At 37.0% G+C, this 12,630-nt stretch overlaps 1 protein-coding gene across 2 annotated transcripts in view; it reads right to left on the reverse strand.

Moving 5' to 3' along the window:
• Positions 1–12,630, reverse strand: part of si:ch211-214p13.3 (nectin-3-like protein) — a 129,727-nt gene that overhangs the window by 76,043 nt on the left and 41,054 nt on the right. The window contains exon 1 of one of the 2 annotated variants that reach the window (XM_048193060.1): positions 10,399–10,546. The exons of the other annotated variant lie outside the window; for it this stretch is intronic. Coding sequence (XP_048049017.1) covers positions 10,399–10,483 — 85 coding nt within the window. The 5' untranslated portion in view covers positions 10,484–10,546. Of the gene's footprint in view, positions 1–10,398; positions 10,547–12,630 lie in introns of those variants that run through there. 2 annotated transcript variants of the gene reach the window in all.

Here is a 12,630-nt window from a genome sequence, read left to right on the forward strand (position 1 = left end):
CTTTCGCCATTTTCTCACACCATGGCGAAGTTGCTTTCTTGCACTGACAAGCATTAGTCTTTTCATGTTTAATTAATTTTTATCTGTTTCAGGAACTGCAAGATCCACCACTGATGGGTATATATTTCCTCTCACAGTTTTTGGGGGTTGGGGCTAGGCTCTGTCCAGTGGGATAATTCTCCACCATTTTGGGGGGTTGGCTATGCTATTGGCCTGCCTTCATCTTCAGTCTGCAACCCTTTAGGATCTGAGCTACGGACGGGGCCTACGCCAAAGAACTTTCTTACAACATTTTGCTTGCTGATTGTTAATAAATATGGTTGTCACGTTATCTTACCTCCCCGAGTCTTTCTGGTAGAAATAATATACAAGTTTCACTTTTTGAATGGAATTAGTGAAATAAATCAACTTTTTGATGATATTCTAATTATATGACCAGCACCTGTATGGGGGTCATTCTTCAATTGGGGTGGCAAATGAGAGGCAGAAATTGTAAAAATGCTTTTTTGTTTTCTTTTAATAAAATGTATTGTTATGCATTTAAAATTAGTTTAATATGCTATATCCATTAAAATTGAAGCTTACAGTTTTTGCCCGTTGCTTGAACACTATAGACCCATGCTTAGACTAAAGTAACACAACTTGAAGCTTTTGTTACCTTACCTCAAACACATGTACCCATACCTTAAACAAAAGCGCTGCTTTGTAATCTAGTTGCAATTCTGCAACACACTTACTCCTTTATGCAACACATTTGGTCCTGCATACTACACTCTATTTCATACATAAGACACTTTGTTCAAAAATGAAATCTCAGGGTGCCATTTGGAAAACACATGTATCCAAAATACAAAACACATTGGGTAATTGCAACCACTCAAATACACACCTCAAAACACTTACTTACAAAACTGAACACCAATCAGCCAGCTACAAAAAGCCCTCAGTTAAGCCATTTTGAGAATTTTGCAAGCATGGAGAGCAAGAGGTGGAGGCAGAGGAAGACAAAGAGAGAGAGGAGTAGGACATGGTCAAAGAGGCGATGCACGGAACAATATTTCAGATGATATTAGAGCAATGGTGGTGGATCATGTGGCCAGACCCAAACAGACAGGATCTATAATCCCACCCACGGACAATTAGCCTGTTTTTCTGTATTTACAGTAGTGTGTTTCATTTTATTTTTGTATTATTTTTGTGTTACTGCATTTACTTTACTGTATAGTACTGTGATGTGCAGTATTGAGTTGATGTCATTTGTAACCTTTCAGTATTTTCATTTTTGGTTGTTGTGAAAACCTTTGTTGGGAAAAAAAAAAGAACAAAAACTGTAACTGTTGTGTTGAGCTTCACAGAATGCTAACTGATGAACTGAATAAAAACAGTGAAAATTAAAGACTGCAGTGTTTTATATAAAGTAGACTAGTGTGTTCCCCCTGATCTGAAAGTGTATGCATATGATGCAAGTGTGTGTCATTTTGTCATCAGAGTTACATTTTGACAAAGGAATGTTAGGTTTTGATGGCAGAGTTTCAATTTGACACAGATGTGAATGGTATATTTTCCAGTGTTGTGTCATGTTTACTTGTGTGTAGAGTTTTGGCACAATGAGCAAACTTTTGCAAAATGTGTTCAAGCAACGGGCAAAAACTGTAATAACATTTTTAATTTTAAATAATTTTAATCAAACACTGGTGAAACATCCACTTATGTCTGTGGTGTTACCAATATTTGAAGTAAAATTTTGTTTTGTTCTAAAATGAGCAGGGATATGAAACTTTAGGTAATAATTAATAAATAAATAAATAAATAACTTTAAGGACTCATTTTCATTGATCATTTAAATTTAATTTTTAAAATGAAATGTTAATTTGTTCTTCTCTGCCCCATTTTTGCCAAAGAAGAATTGTTTCTTTTTTTTTTTTATATGGGTATACATCAAAAAAGGCAGGAAAAATGGTCTGTGCTACTTTAATAGTCTTTATTCTAAAAGATTAAAACCACTTTACAGTCTAAAAACATTAAATTATAAGATTAAATGGCTCTGAAAGAAGGACATTTCAGATACATATTGAAGTAACACCACAGACGGATTATAACACCACATACTTCATGTTGCATAAAAGGTTTAACAATTAAAAGTTTATTGAGCAAAATAGTGAATATAAGAACTCTGATATAAGAACAATTAGAGAAAAACGGTATTAAAAATGTATAAGTAAAATAACCTGCAACCTGTTTCTCACTTAACAAAAAATGGTCTGCACAATGGATTGTGAGGCAATATGTGATCTGTTTTAATCGAGAATAAAAAAAAATCAGAAACTCTTCAGTGAATAAATCCTGTATCCATAAACTTATTTAACACTAAACATTAAAAATATTTCAGAACATCTTCAATTAATAAATCATGTATCCATAAACTTATTTAACACTAAATATTAAAAAAATTCAGAAAATCTTCAGTTACAGTTTTTTTCAATCGCTAACAAGCACTAAACCATACATCAGATACTTTTTCTAAACTCTTAACACAGACTCACACCTACAAAACACAATTGGCCAAATGGATAATTTTCTTCTCAAAAACACATTTTGTTAAATATATACTAAATCTTCATTTCAAAATAGAACACATCTTTCTCTGCACACACTAACTTTACCAAAACACTGGAAATCTGACTCAAAATTAAATTATTCTGTCAAAGAATAACACTTGTTTTCACCTCACAAGGTACATGCAGTCAATCAAAGTACACCAGGTTTCAAAATACTGGCTATTGTTGACATTACAAAAACTGCATAGACTTTTAGGTTTCAGTTTTACAGGTATTTGCATGCAAAACATCCACCGTTTTACACTAAATTTCTTGGTTAGGTACTGTATGTCCAAATGTACAGTAACGTTCACATTCAAAAGCATTCCAGTAAAAAGCAATTTTTTTCCTTTACTGTTTACTGCAGAAGGTACAGTAGAAACACAGTATGATAGAACAGAAAAGGTTTTACAGTATTGCTTACAGTGAACAAAATATCCATGAAACACATAAGAGCATTCTGAACAAAAAAAAAACAACAACAGCAAAAAGCCCTCTTACTGTATCTAATCTCTGCGATCTTCAGGGTTAGGCCACATGTTTTCATCAACATCACATCTGATATTATCCAAGGAGATGCACCTGGGATAAAACCGCTTGGTATGACGGATCCACCCTTGGCTATCATGAACAGTGATGTCCCTGCAGCCAGCATCCATGGCTTCAAGGAGGGACATCTGGTCATGTGGCTGATAGTCATAAACCTTCCACCTCCATGCAGAAAAGAACTCCTCTATGGGGTTGAGGAAAGGTGAATAGGGTGGAAGGAAGACACATATCAGTCTTGGGTGGACTTCAAACCATGTTGTTATTGCTTGCGAATGATGGAAAGCCACATTGTCCCAGGTAATTACAAAGGTCCTCATGTTTTCGCCCTCCTGATCCTGCTCTGGAACCAGGCGCTGGTGGAGATCATTGAGAAAGGCAAGGAGGCGCTCGGTATTATAGGGTCCAACCTGACATCTGTGAAGGAGTAATCCTGCATTTGCAATTGCTGCACACATGGTAATGTTTGCCCCTCTCTGTCCTGGCACATCAACTGTAGCCCTTTTTCCAATTACAGTTCGTCCACGTCGACGCCTTTTGGCCAGATTGAATCCTGCCTCATCTATGTATATGAATTAATGAGGGGCCTGGTTGGCCTCCAATTCCATAACCCTCTGAAACTAAGTTCATGTAAATCATGTCATTACTATATACCATACTGTACTGTAACCTATTACTGTATAGGTTACCTACTTGCAAAGTGCAAAGCTTATAGAACTGGACATTGAATTGAATATACACTATACCTGGACATATTGTTGTCGTAGCTCCTTGACTCTCTCACTGTTCCTCTCAAAGGGAACAGTGTAGAGCTGCTTCATCCGCACTCTGTGTTTGGACAATGTCCGCGTAATCGTTGTGAGGCTGATGCTATCGATATTGTCAAATATCTCATGGTCCTCTACAATTCTAGTTTGAATTTCATGCAGTTTTATTGCATTATTTGCAACAACCATTTCTACAATGGCAAGCTCTTGATCATTATTTAGGAGCTTTCCTCTTTCCCCAGAGGGTGGAAGACGTTGCATTCTTTAGAGGGACAAAAAATTCGACATATGCATTACTGTATGACCTTATTGACATGTCAAGTGAGAATAGAAACAATCCATGTAAAATGCAATACTTACCTGTTGGTTTGTTGAAAGATGCGTATAATGGAGGCAACCGTTGACCGCCTCAAATTGGGCTGCACTCTTTCACCAGCCTCTCTTAGTGAAAGACCATGGTTGATTACATGGTCAATGATAGTGGCACGAATTTCATCACTGACTACTGTTCTTGCAGCCCTTGGAATAGCACCACCACGCATTCTTACACCTCTACCTTGCCCTCTCCTTGGCCCTGCTCCTCTCACTGCTCCTGCACCTCTCACTGCATCTCTCACTGCTCCTGCACCTCTCACTGCTCCTCTCACTGCTCCTGCACCTCTCACTGCTCCTCTCACTGCTCCTGCACCTCTCACTGCTCCTCTCACTGCTCCTGCACCTCTCACTGCTCCTCTCACTGCTCCTGCACCTCTCACTGCATCTCTCACTGCTCCTGCACCTCTCACTGCTCCTCTCACTGCTCCTGCACCTCTCCCTGCTCCTCTCACTGCTCCTGCACCTCTCACTGCATCTCTCACTGCTCCTGCACCTCTCACTGCTCCTCTCACTGCTCCTGCACCTCTCCCTGCTCCTCTCACTGCTCCTGCACCTCTCACTGCATCTCTCACTGCTCCTGCACCTCTCACTGCATCTCTCACTGCTCCTGCACCTCTCACTGCTCCTCTCACTGCTCCTGCACCTCTCACTGCATCTCTCACTGCTCCTGCACCTCTCACTGCTCCTCTCACTGCTCCTGCACCTCTCCCTGCTCCTCTCACTGCTCCTGCACCTCTCACTGCATCTCTCACTGCTCCTGCACCTCTCACTGCATCTCTCACTGCTCCTGCACCTCTCACTGCTCCTCTCACTGCTCCTGCACCTCTCACTGCTCCTCTCACTGCTCCTGCACCTCTCACTGCTCCTCTCACTGCTCCTGCACCTCTCACTGCATCTCTCACTGCTCCTGCACCTCTCACTGCATCTCTCACTGGGCCTGCTCTTCTCCCTGGGCCCCTTGCTCTTACTCTTCCTCGTCCAGACATTACAGTGTTTGTCTTTTTCTGTTTCTGTTTCCAAAAACATCACTCCTCAAAGTCCTCCTTTTATTGTATAAGTGTCAATATAAATATATATAAATAACCCATGCCATTGAGTCTAAGCCAGACTGGAATCAGCTGTGGTTGGCCCAATTTACACAACATAAATCAGCTGTGTGTCAATTAATCAATTGTTTGTTTATTATCAGCTAAGATATATTGTTTTTGAACTGATAACATTGCAGAAGCAGAGGTTTTTATACTGTATCTAAGGTTTGGAATATTGTTTTTGCTATTGTGGGATGTTGTGTGTTAACATTCGTAAATACTACAAAAAGGTAGAGGTAGAGCTTGTCTGTTAAGAAAATGTAAGCATTGTGGAAATGTGTTCAATGACTCCATATTGTGTGAAAACGACATGAAATGTGTGAATGGTATGGCCACAATAGACAGATGCTGTGCTAATTGTGTTTAGAGTTTTGAAAATGTGACAACTGCTTGGACAAACGCTTGTTAGTGACTGAAAAAAACTGTAACAGCAAACACACTTTGTCAGTCATAAAATACTGACATAAAAACACTAACATCAGGTATCATTATACAATGTTTTATTTTGTAAAATTTCTTAACAAAACAAGAATAACACTTTCTATTGTTTGTAATTCACTGCAGTTTGTTACATGAACCTTGTTTACATAACAGTACAAAATTATTTCGAAGTTTTCCTCTTTGAATGGATGATAATGAAATTGAAAAACGAATGCTTGTGTAGGTGTTCAGTTTCATCTAATTGCTTTGATAGTATTTGATTTTTTAGATTCAGCATATATTTCATTACAATATTACTGTAGAAATATAGCAAATTGCTGTCTTATTCAGTTTTGTAATATGTTATTGTTTTGAACATAAGTTTAACAGTTTTGAAAACAGTATGTAAGCATGTGCAAATTGGCCTGTACGTACAAAGAGTTTTGGCAGTTGTTGTGTCTGAGTGAGAAAAGAATTTTGTGCCAAAGCAATGATAATTGATCCTCAGTTTAGCCCACATAGACTTCTGTTGTGCTCACTGTGTGAAGTGAAGAGTTTTGCAAAAGTGACATAAGTATTGAGAAATGTGTCCTAGCGTCTGTAAAAAACTGTAATGTCACATTTGTTTACTGACGAGCGAGCAGAGGTAAACAACCAAACTATCGGCTTCATCTCGTGTAGTGCTGGTAAGTCAAATTTATTCTATTGAATTGGTTCGCCTTAAACAGTCCTCCTCTCATGTGTAGTTTTGGAAAATCAGATTCATTCTAGCGAATCACTTCGTTCGGAAGTTTCATAATGAATAGATTCCCCGATTCGAGTCCCACATGACATTTCTTTTTCTTTTCTTTTTCTTTTTTGTTGCTGACTATTTAGTTCATCATGTATAATTAAATATTACAGTAAAATATTCTAGCAGTATTCTAGTTTTTTATTATTATTTATATTTACTATCATTATAGTAAATAAAAATGTGTAATTATAGTAAATATACATTTAAATGCATCTTGTTTAGGCTTATTCAAAATATAAATAAAAAACAAAGTCTTTTCAACAATATTTCTGTTTAACAAACATTCAAATTATTTGATATAATACAGAACAATATACTTGGATAAAAGTTTATATTTCAGATATAAACTGATGTCTACAGTAGCGATCAAAATTGAGTAGGCCTAAATCTTTTTGAAAGTAACTAGATGCTTCAATTGTATCAATGATATTGTTATCCCAGTAGGTGGCGACAAGTGACTGTTAAAAAATATTATTTTATTTTCCGGTTTTTACGATTGCTTACACACAGAAATTAAAAATAACACACAGTTACTGAAACCTTACACTTAAGGAGCAAAACCTTAGTCCAGATTTGCACAACTATAAGCATATTCTCAGCCTCACACTTTTTGCAAAAAACTACACACATTGTTTTGCACAACACTAAACGCACTTCTCTACATTAGACACAGAAATCTAACATAATGTCACTTCTTTGCTATTTCAAGACACTGCTGTCTAAAATACCACACACACCTATAAACCAATTGGTCAAACACAGCCGTCAGGTGTGCAGACACTTAGGTGCTTAACTGTAAACTCAACAATCAGGTGCAAGTACTATATAAAGGAAAAAGGTGAGTTCATGTATCTTCAACAAAATGGAAGGCAATGTTGCAGTAAGAGGAAGAGGGAGAAACATCATTGGCCAGAGAGCTATTTTGAATATCCTGGGACAACGTGGTGGTAACATCACAATGTATGTTGCAATCACGCAGAATGGGGTCCTCCACCAGCAAGCCAACTTAGGCCCTTACAACACGGCCACATATTCACATTTTAGACAGACTGCACAAAAATCGTCAGACGAAGACCAAATGGATATACTGTCCCTTCCTTAAACCCACTGAGTTTGACACTGTTTTTTTTTTTTTGGCATGGAAGGTTTACAGTTTTTGCCTATTGCTTGAACACTATAGACACAAGCTTAGACCAAAGTTACAAAACTTGAAGCTTTTGTTACTATACCTTAAACACAGTGTAACCATACCTTAAACAAAAGCGCTGCTATGCACTTCAGTTGCAACTCTGCAACACACTTGCTCCTGCACACTACACACTGTTTCATTCATAAGACACTTCGTTCATAAATGAAATCTCATGGGTACCATTGGGAAAACACATCTATTCAAAATACACATTGGGTGATTGAAAACACTTACTTACAAAACTGATCACCAATCAGCCAACCACAAATAGGCCTCAGTTGAGCTGTTTTGAGAACTTTGCAAGCATGGAGGCAGGGAGAGCAAGAGGTAGTGGAAGAGGAAGACAGAGAGAGAGAGAGAGAGGAGTAGGACATGGTCGAAGAGGCAATGCACGGAACAAAATTTCAGATGATATTACAGTTTTTCTCGATTGCTTAAACACATTTTTTGAAACTATGCCTCATATTCTCAAAACAGTAAACACAAATCCATAACGTCTCACCCAATTCCCCAAACATCATATTTTCAGGTCAAAATGAAGCTCTGAACTCAACACCATTCACTCTTGCTGAAAACCAAACTTTGCCCTCAGACAACACACACAAGCCCTGTAATAAGTTGTGTTGCTTGTGGTTCACCCCCTCACTGAACTTTTCACATGATGAACACATTTTTTATTCCTTAATGTACTGTACAGTACAATACACCAAACAACAACAAAAAAATATTCTGCCCCAGCATCACATCTTTAGTCTGGGACAGGCCAGAGAGTCTCGTCAATATCACAGGCTGTACTGGCCCTATCCAGGCAGCGGGAGGAAAATCCTCTTGCATGCCTGATCCACCCCTGACACGCATCAACTGAAATGTCAGTCAGGCTTCTTCTATTCCATCGTCTCTGTGTCCTACAAAAATAGAAGTACTGATAACTGTAACTGTAACATCCTTTTTACAAAATGGAAGCTGTATGTAAGGCAATTTGATGCATGTGTTGTAACAGAGTACAGCACTCAAAAGTTACAGTAGAGTACAGTGAGGTACACCTAACTGTTTCCCTCCCTGAAGATTCTTATGATTGAGGTGACGGTGAAGCAACTTAAGTTTGGCTGAACTCATTGCCCAGCCTCCCTCATAGTCATACCATGGACAAGCACATGGTATGTCCCCCTGAGGGGGAGAACCACAAGCAACACAACTTATTTATGTTTTTTGTAATATTGTTTTGAATTTATCTCACCAGTGTGTAAGACTATGTTAGTGTGTGTGTTTTTGAGGGCTTGTGTGTGATGTCTGAGGGCAAAGTTTGGTTTTCAGCAAGAGTGAATGGTGTTGAGTTCAGAGCTTCATTTTGACCTGGAAAATAGGATGTTTGGGGAATTGGGTGAGACATTATGGATTTGTGTTTACTGTTTTGAGAATATGAGGCATAGTTTCAAGAAATGTGTTTAAGCAATCAAGAAAAACTGTAAGATTGAGCACAGCAGTGTGTAAATGAATCAAACAGAATCAGAATATATGAACCATGTGTGTTCCATACGGTGTCAAAGTTTGGTTTTGTTAAATTAATGTTAAATTAAAGTTTAGAATGAAGTGTTTCATTTCACAAAAGTACTGAGGTGTTCTGTTACTTGTGTGTGTGGATCTGTGAATTGTGTGTAGTGTTTTGACAAAATGAGCCTTGTTTTAAAAATTGTGCTTAAGCAATCGTAAAACACTGTACTATTCAAGAGATTGTTCAAAAACGCTCATTCGTCCAGTAATGAAACGATAAAAGTCTTTATGAGTGAATCCTTGAATCAGTAATTTTAACATATTTTTTTTTAAATAATACAAATTTTATATTTTTAAATAGACTGCAGCAATTAGCATTTTGTCAGAACCTATGGCAATTATCTTGTTTAGTATCTATCTATCTATCTATCTATCTATCTCTATCTATATATCTATCTATATATAGCCTATATATATATATATATATATATATATATATATATATATATATATATATATATATATATATATATATACTGCTCCGGGTGTGTGTTCACGGTGTGTGTGTTCACTGCTATGTGTGTGCACTTGGATGGGTTAAATGCAGAGCACAAATTCCGAGTATGGGTCACCACATTTGGCCACATGTCACTTCACTCTCTCTCTCTCTATATTTGTACACACACATATTAGACAAAAAATAGAGGTGCTGCTACAAAATTATTTAAATTTCAATTTCTAAAATAAATAAATAAAAATAGCCTACTATTTTAGATGGAAAAAAAAACGTTTTTATTAAACGTTTTTATTGACAAAATATTTTAGTTTGTCATGTATATTTTTTATTAGATCAGATAATATTTTAAGCTGTCATATGGTCATGTTACAATGTTGTCACATTTCTCTTCCCTTTCACTTACCCTATTTCGAGGTAAATAAAGAAAAAAGTATACATTGTATTAATGAAACAAAGCCACATATTTGTACCAGACGTGTGAAATTAAGGTGGAACCAAAGAAATTCTCTGAACCCTAAATATTTACACAAACTGATAAAGTCAAAAAACGTTAAGTTGTTCCCCGCTCTCCCCTAGCAAATTAGAAACGCTCAGATAAACAGATAAATCGCTTACCTTCTGTCCCACCTCTGAGTAGAAAATGCGAAACAACAATTGTCGTAATAAAGTGACTGGGAAACATGTCCATAACAGGCATCATCCGCGTTTACTGAGTAAAGAAAGTCCCGTCATTTAATGTACCCTGTCACCTTTGGCAAGTCTTACTGGGGAGTGAGCCTGCGTGAATGAAATAAATAGCCCATAAATACGTGCTTAAGCACGCAGGCACAGGGAGCGGCAGATTTATGGAAAGATCATCAGCATTACAGATCATCAGCATTATGGAAATCTGTTCTCTATGTAACTTAATATTAAGCAGCATGCCTTTCAGAATATTGAGATTTTATATTAAGAAAAAATGTAAAAATAATTGTCCATTGAGATATTTTAACTTTTTTTGTGCCATCTGGCTTCATAATAATCTAATATGTGTCCTAATAGCACTCACTGGACTGCTTTTTCAGCGTTCAAATCTTTAACTGATGTTATGTGTGGTAGCTACACAATTTAAGTCTTTGAAATTTTTATTCTTTGGTTGAAGATTCATTGGGCTAATATACTAAACCTCCAATTTGCACATTGGCCTTTGTCAGTCATTGTCTCCTAATCATCATCACAGCTTCTGATTGGCTTCATCACTCTGTCTGCTCCACCATGTGATGGGTGATGGGTGTTCTGCCGCACTATTTTGGCGTATTGTAGGTGGATGCTGCAAACTGGTGGTGGTTGAGGAGATTCTCCCCTTATAAAGCATTTTGAGTGTTGAGAAAACTGCAATATAAATGGAATTTGTTATAATTATTGTAAAATCCTCCCATAGATACACTGCTCACATATTGCCTGCATATTTTTTGCAGATGTGTAACTGATAGACAGAGGATAAATGTCACAGATTGACCTCTTGGCTGAATTAAAAAAAAAAAAAAAAAATAGAGTTTTGGTAATGTTCCCATTGAGTTACATTATTTCTAAATAGAAACCGTATTTCTAAATGTTCTTCGAATTTACAAATTGATCATCTTTTTTTATTTTTTATTTGGTTATGTTAATGTTAACGAAAACATAAGGGAATGTTTTCTCTATTTTCTCATCTTGCAAGTATTATGGGATTTGGATGTTCTATGAACCAACCAGGGTACTGTTGCTGCAAGTTAAATTTTTTTTTCACCCATGGATTAAAGGTTTGGCATATTGCATAAATTATATTTGAATGAAATGGTTGTATCGGAATATGTTCTACAATAAAACTGTGCTAGATGTTAAAGGGATAGTTCACCCAAAAATGAAAATTCTATCATCATTTACTCACCCTCAAGTTGTTCAAAATCTGTATAATTTTCTTTGTTCTGTTGAACACAAAGGAAGATATTTTGCAGAATGTGTTAAACTGAACAGTTTTGGGTCACCATTGACTTTTTTTCCTACTATGGAAGTCAATGATGCCCCAAAGTGGCCGGGTTACAAACTTTCTTCAAAATTTCTTCCTTTGTGTTCCACAGAACAAAGAAATGTATACAGATTTTGAACAACTTGAGGGTGAGTAAATGATGATACAATTTTCATTTCTGGGTGAACTATCCCTTTAGGTTTTGTTCAGGAGGCCCACTGGTAGGGAACCTTTGAGCTGTTTTTATGATCACTACAATATACTGGAATGGCATATTTTGAGATTCAGTGTTTGAGATATTTTCATCGGGCTGCTTTTGGGCTATTTTTGATTGGCCATTGGGCTAGTTTTGGCACACAGACCTGAACCATATGAAAAAGTATAATGTTTCAAAACATTAGTCTAACACCCAGCTAAATGAATGTTTCAGAAATACATTCCATGAATGATGATAAATAATTTTGTGACAAGCAGGGCAGGGCAAGACCTGTGAGAGAACGGCGCGAGGCCGGTGGCTTGACTGCCACCATAATGGATTGAACAGAATTGTAATGGTTTTTGTCTGAACTTATACAAAGCTCATTCAACATTACTCCATGTAACTAAGCATGTGACTGGAAGAGCACATTTTGTGTGTGTGTGTGTGTGTGTGTGTGTGTGTGTGTGTGTGTGTGTGTGTGTGTGTGTGTGTGTGTGTGTGTGTGTGTGTGATTTTGGCATTGCTTGCAAATGCTTTACCAGCTATGAAGACATAAAAAAAGCTTTAGGTGTATTTTGTGTGTATATTTTTTTTAAAATCAACATATGATTTACACAATACAAAAGAATAATAAAATAAATGTTTCCCTATCCATGTGTAC

This window comes from Megalobrama amblycephala, linkage group LG6 (assembly GCF_018812025.1).
Source record: "Megalobrama amblycephala isolate DHTTF-2021 linkage group LG6, ASM1881202v1, whole genome shotgun sequence".
Taxonomy (NCBI): domain Eukaryota; kingdom Metazoa; phylum Chordata; class Actinopteri; order Cypriniformes; family Xenocyprididae; genus Megalobrama; species Megalobrama amblycephala.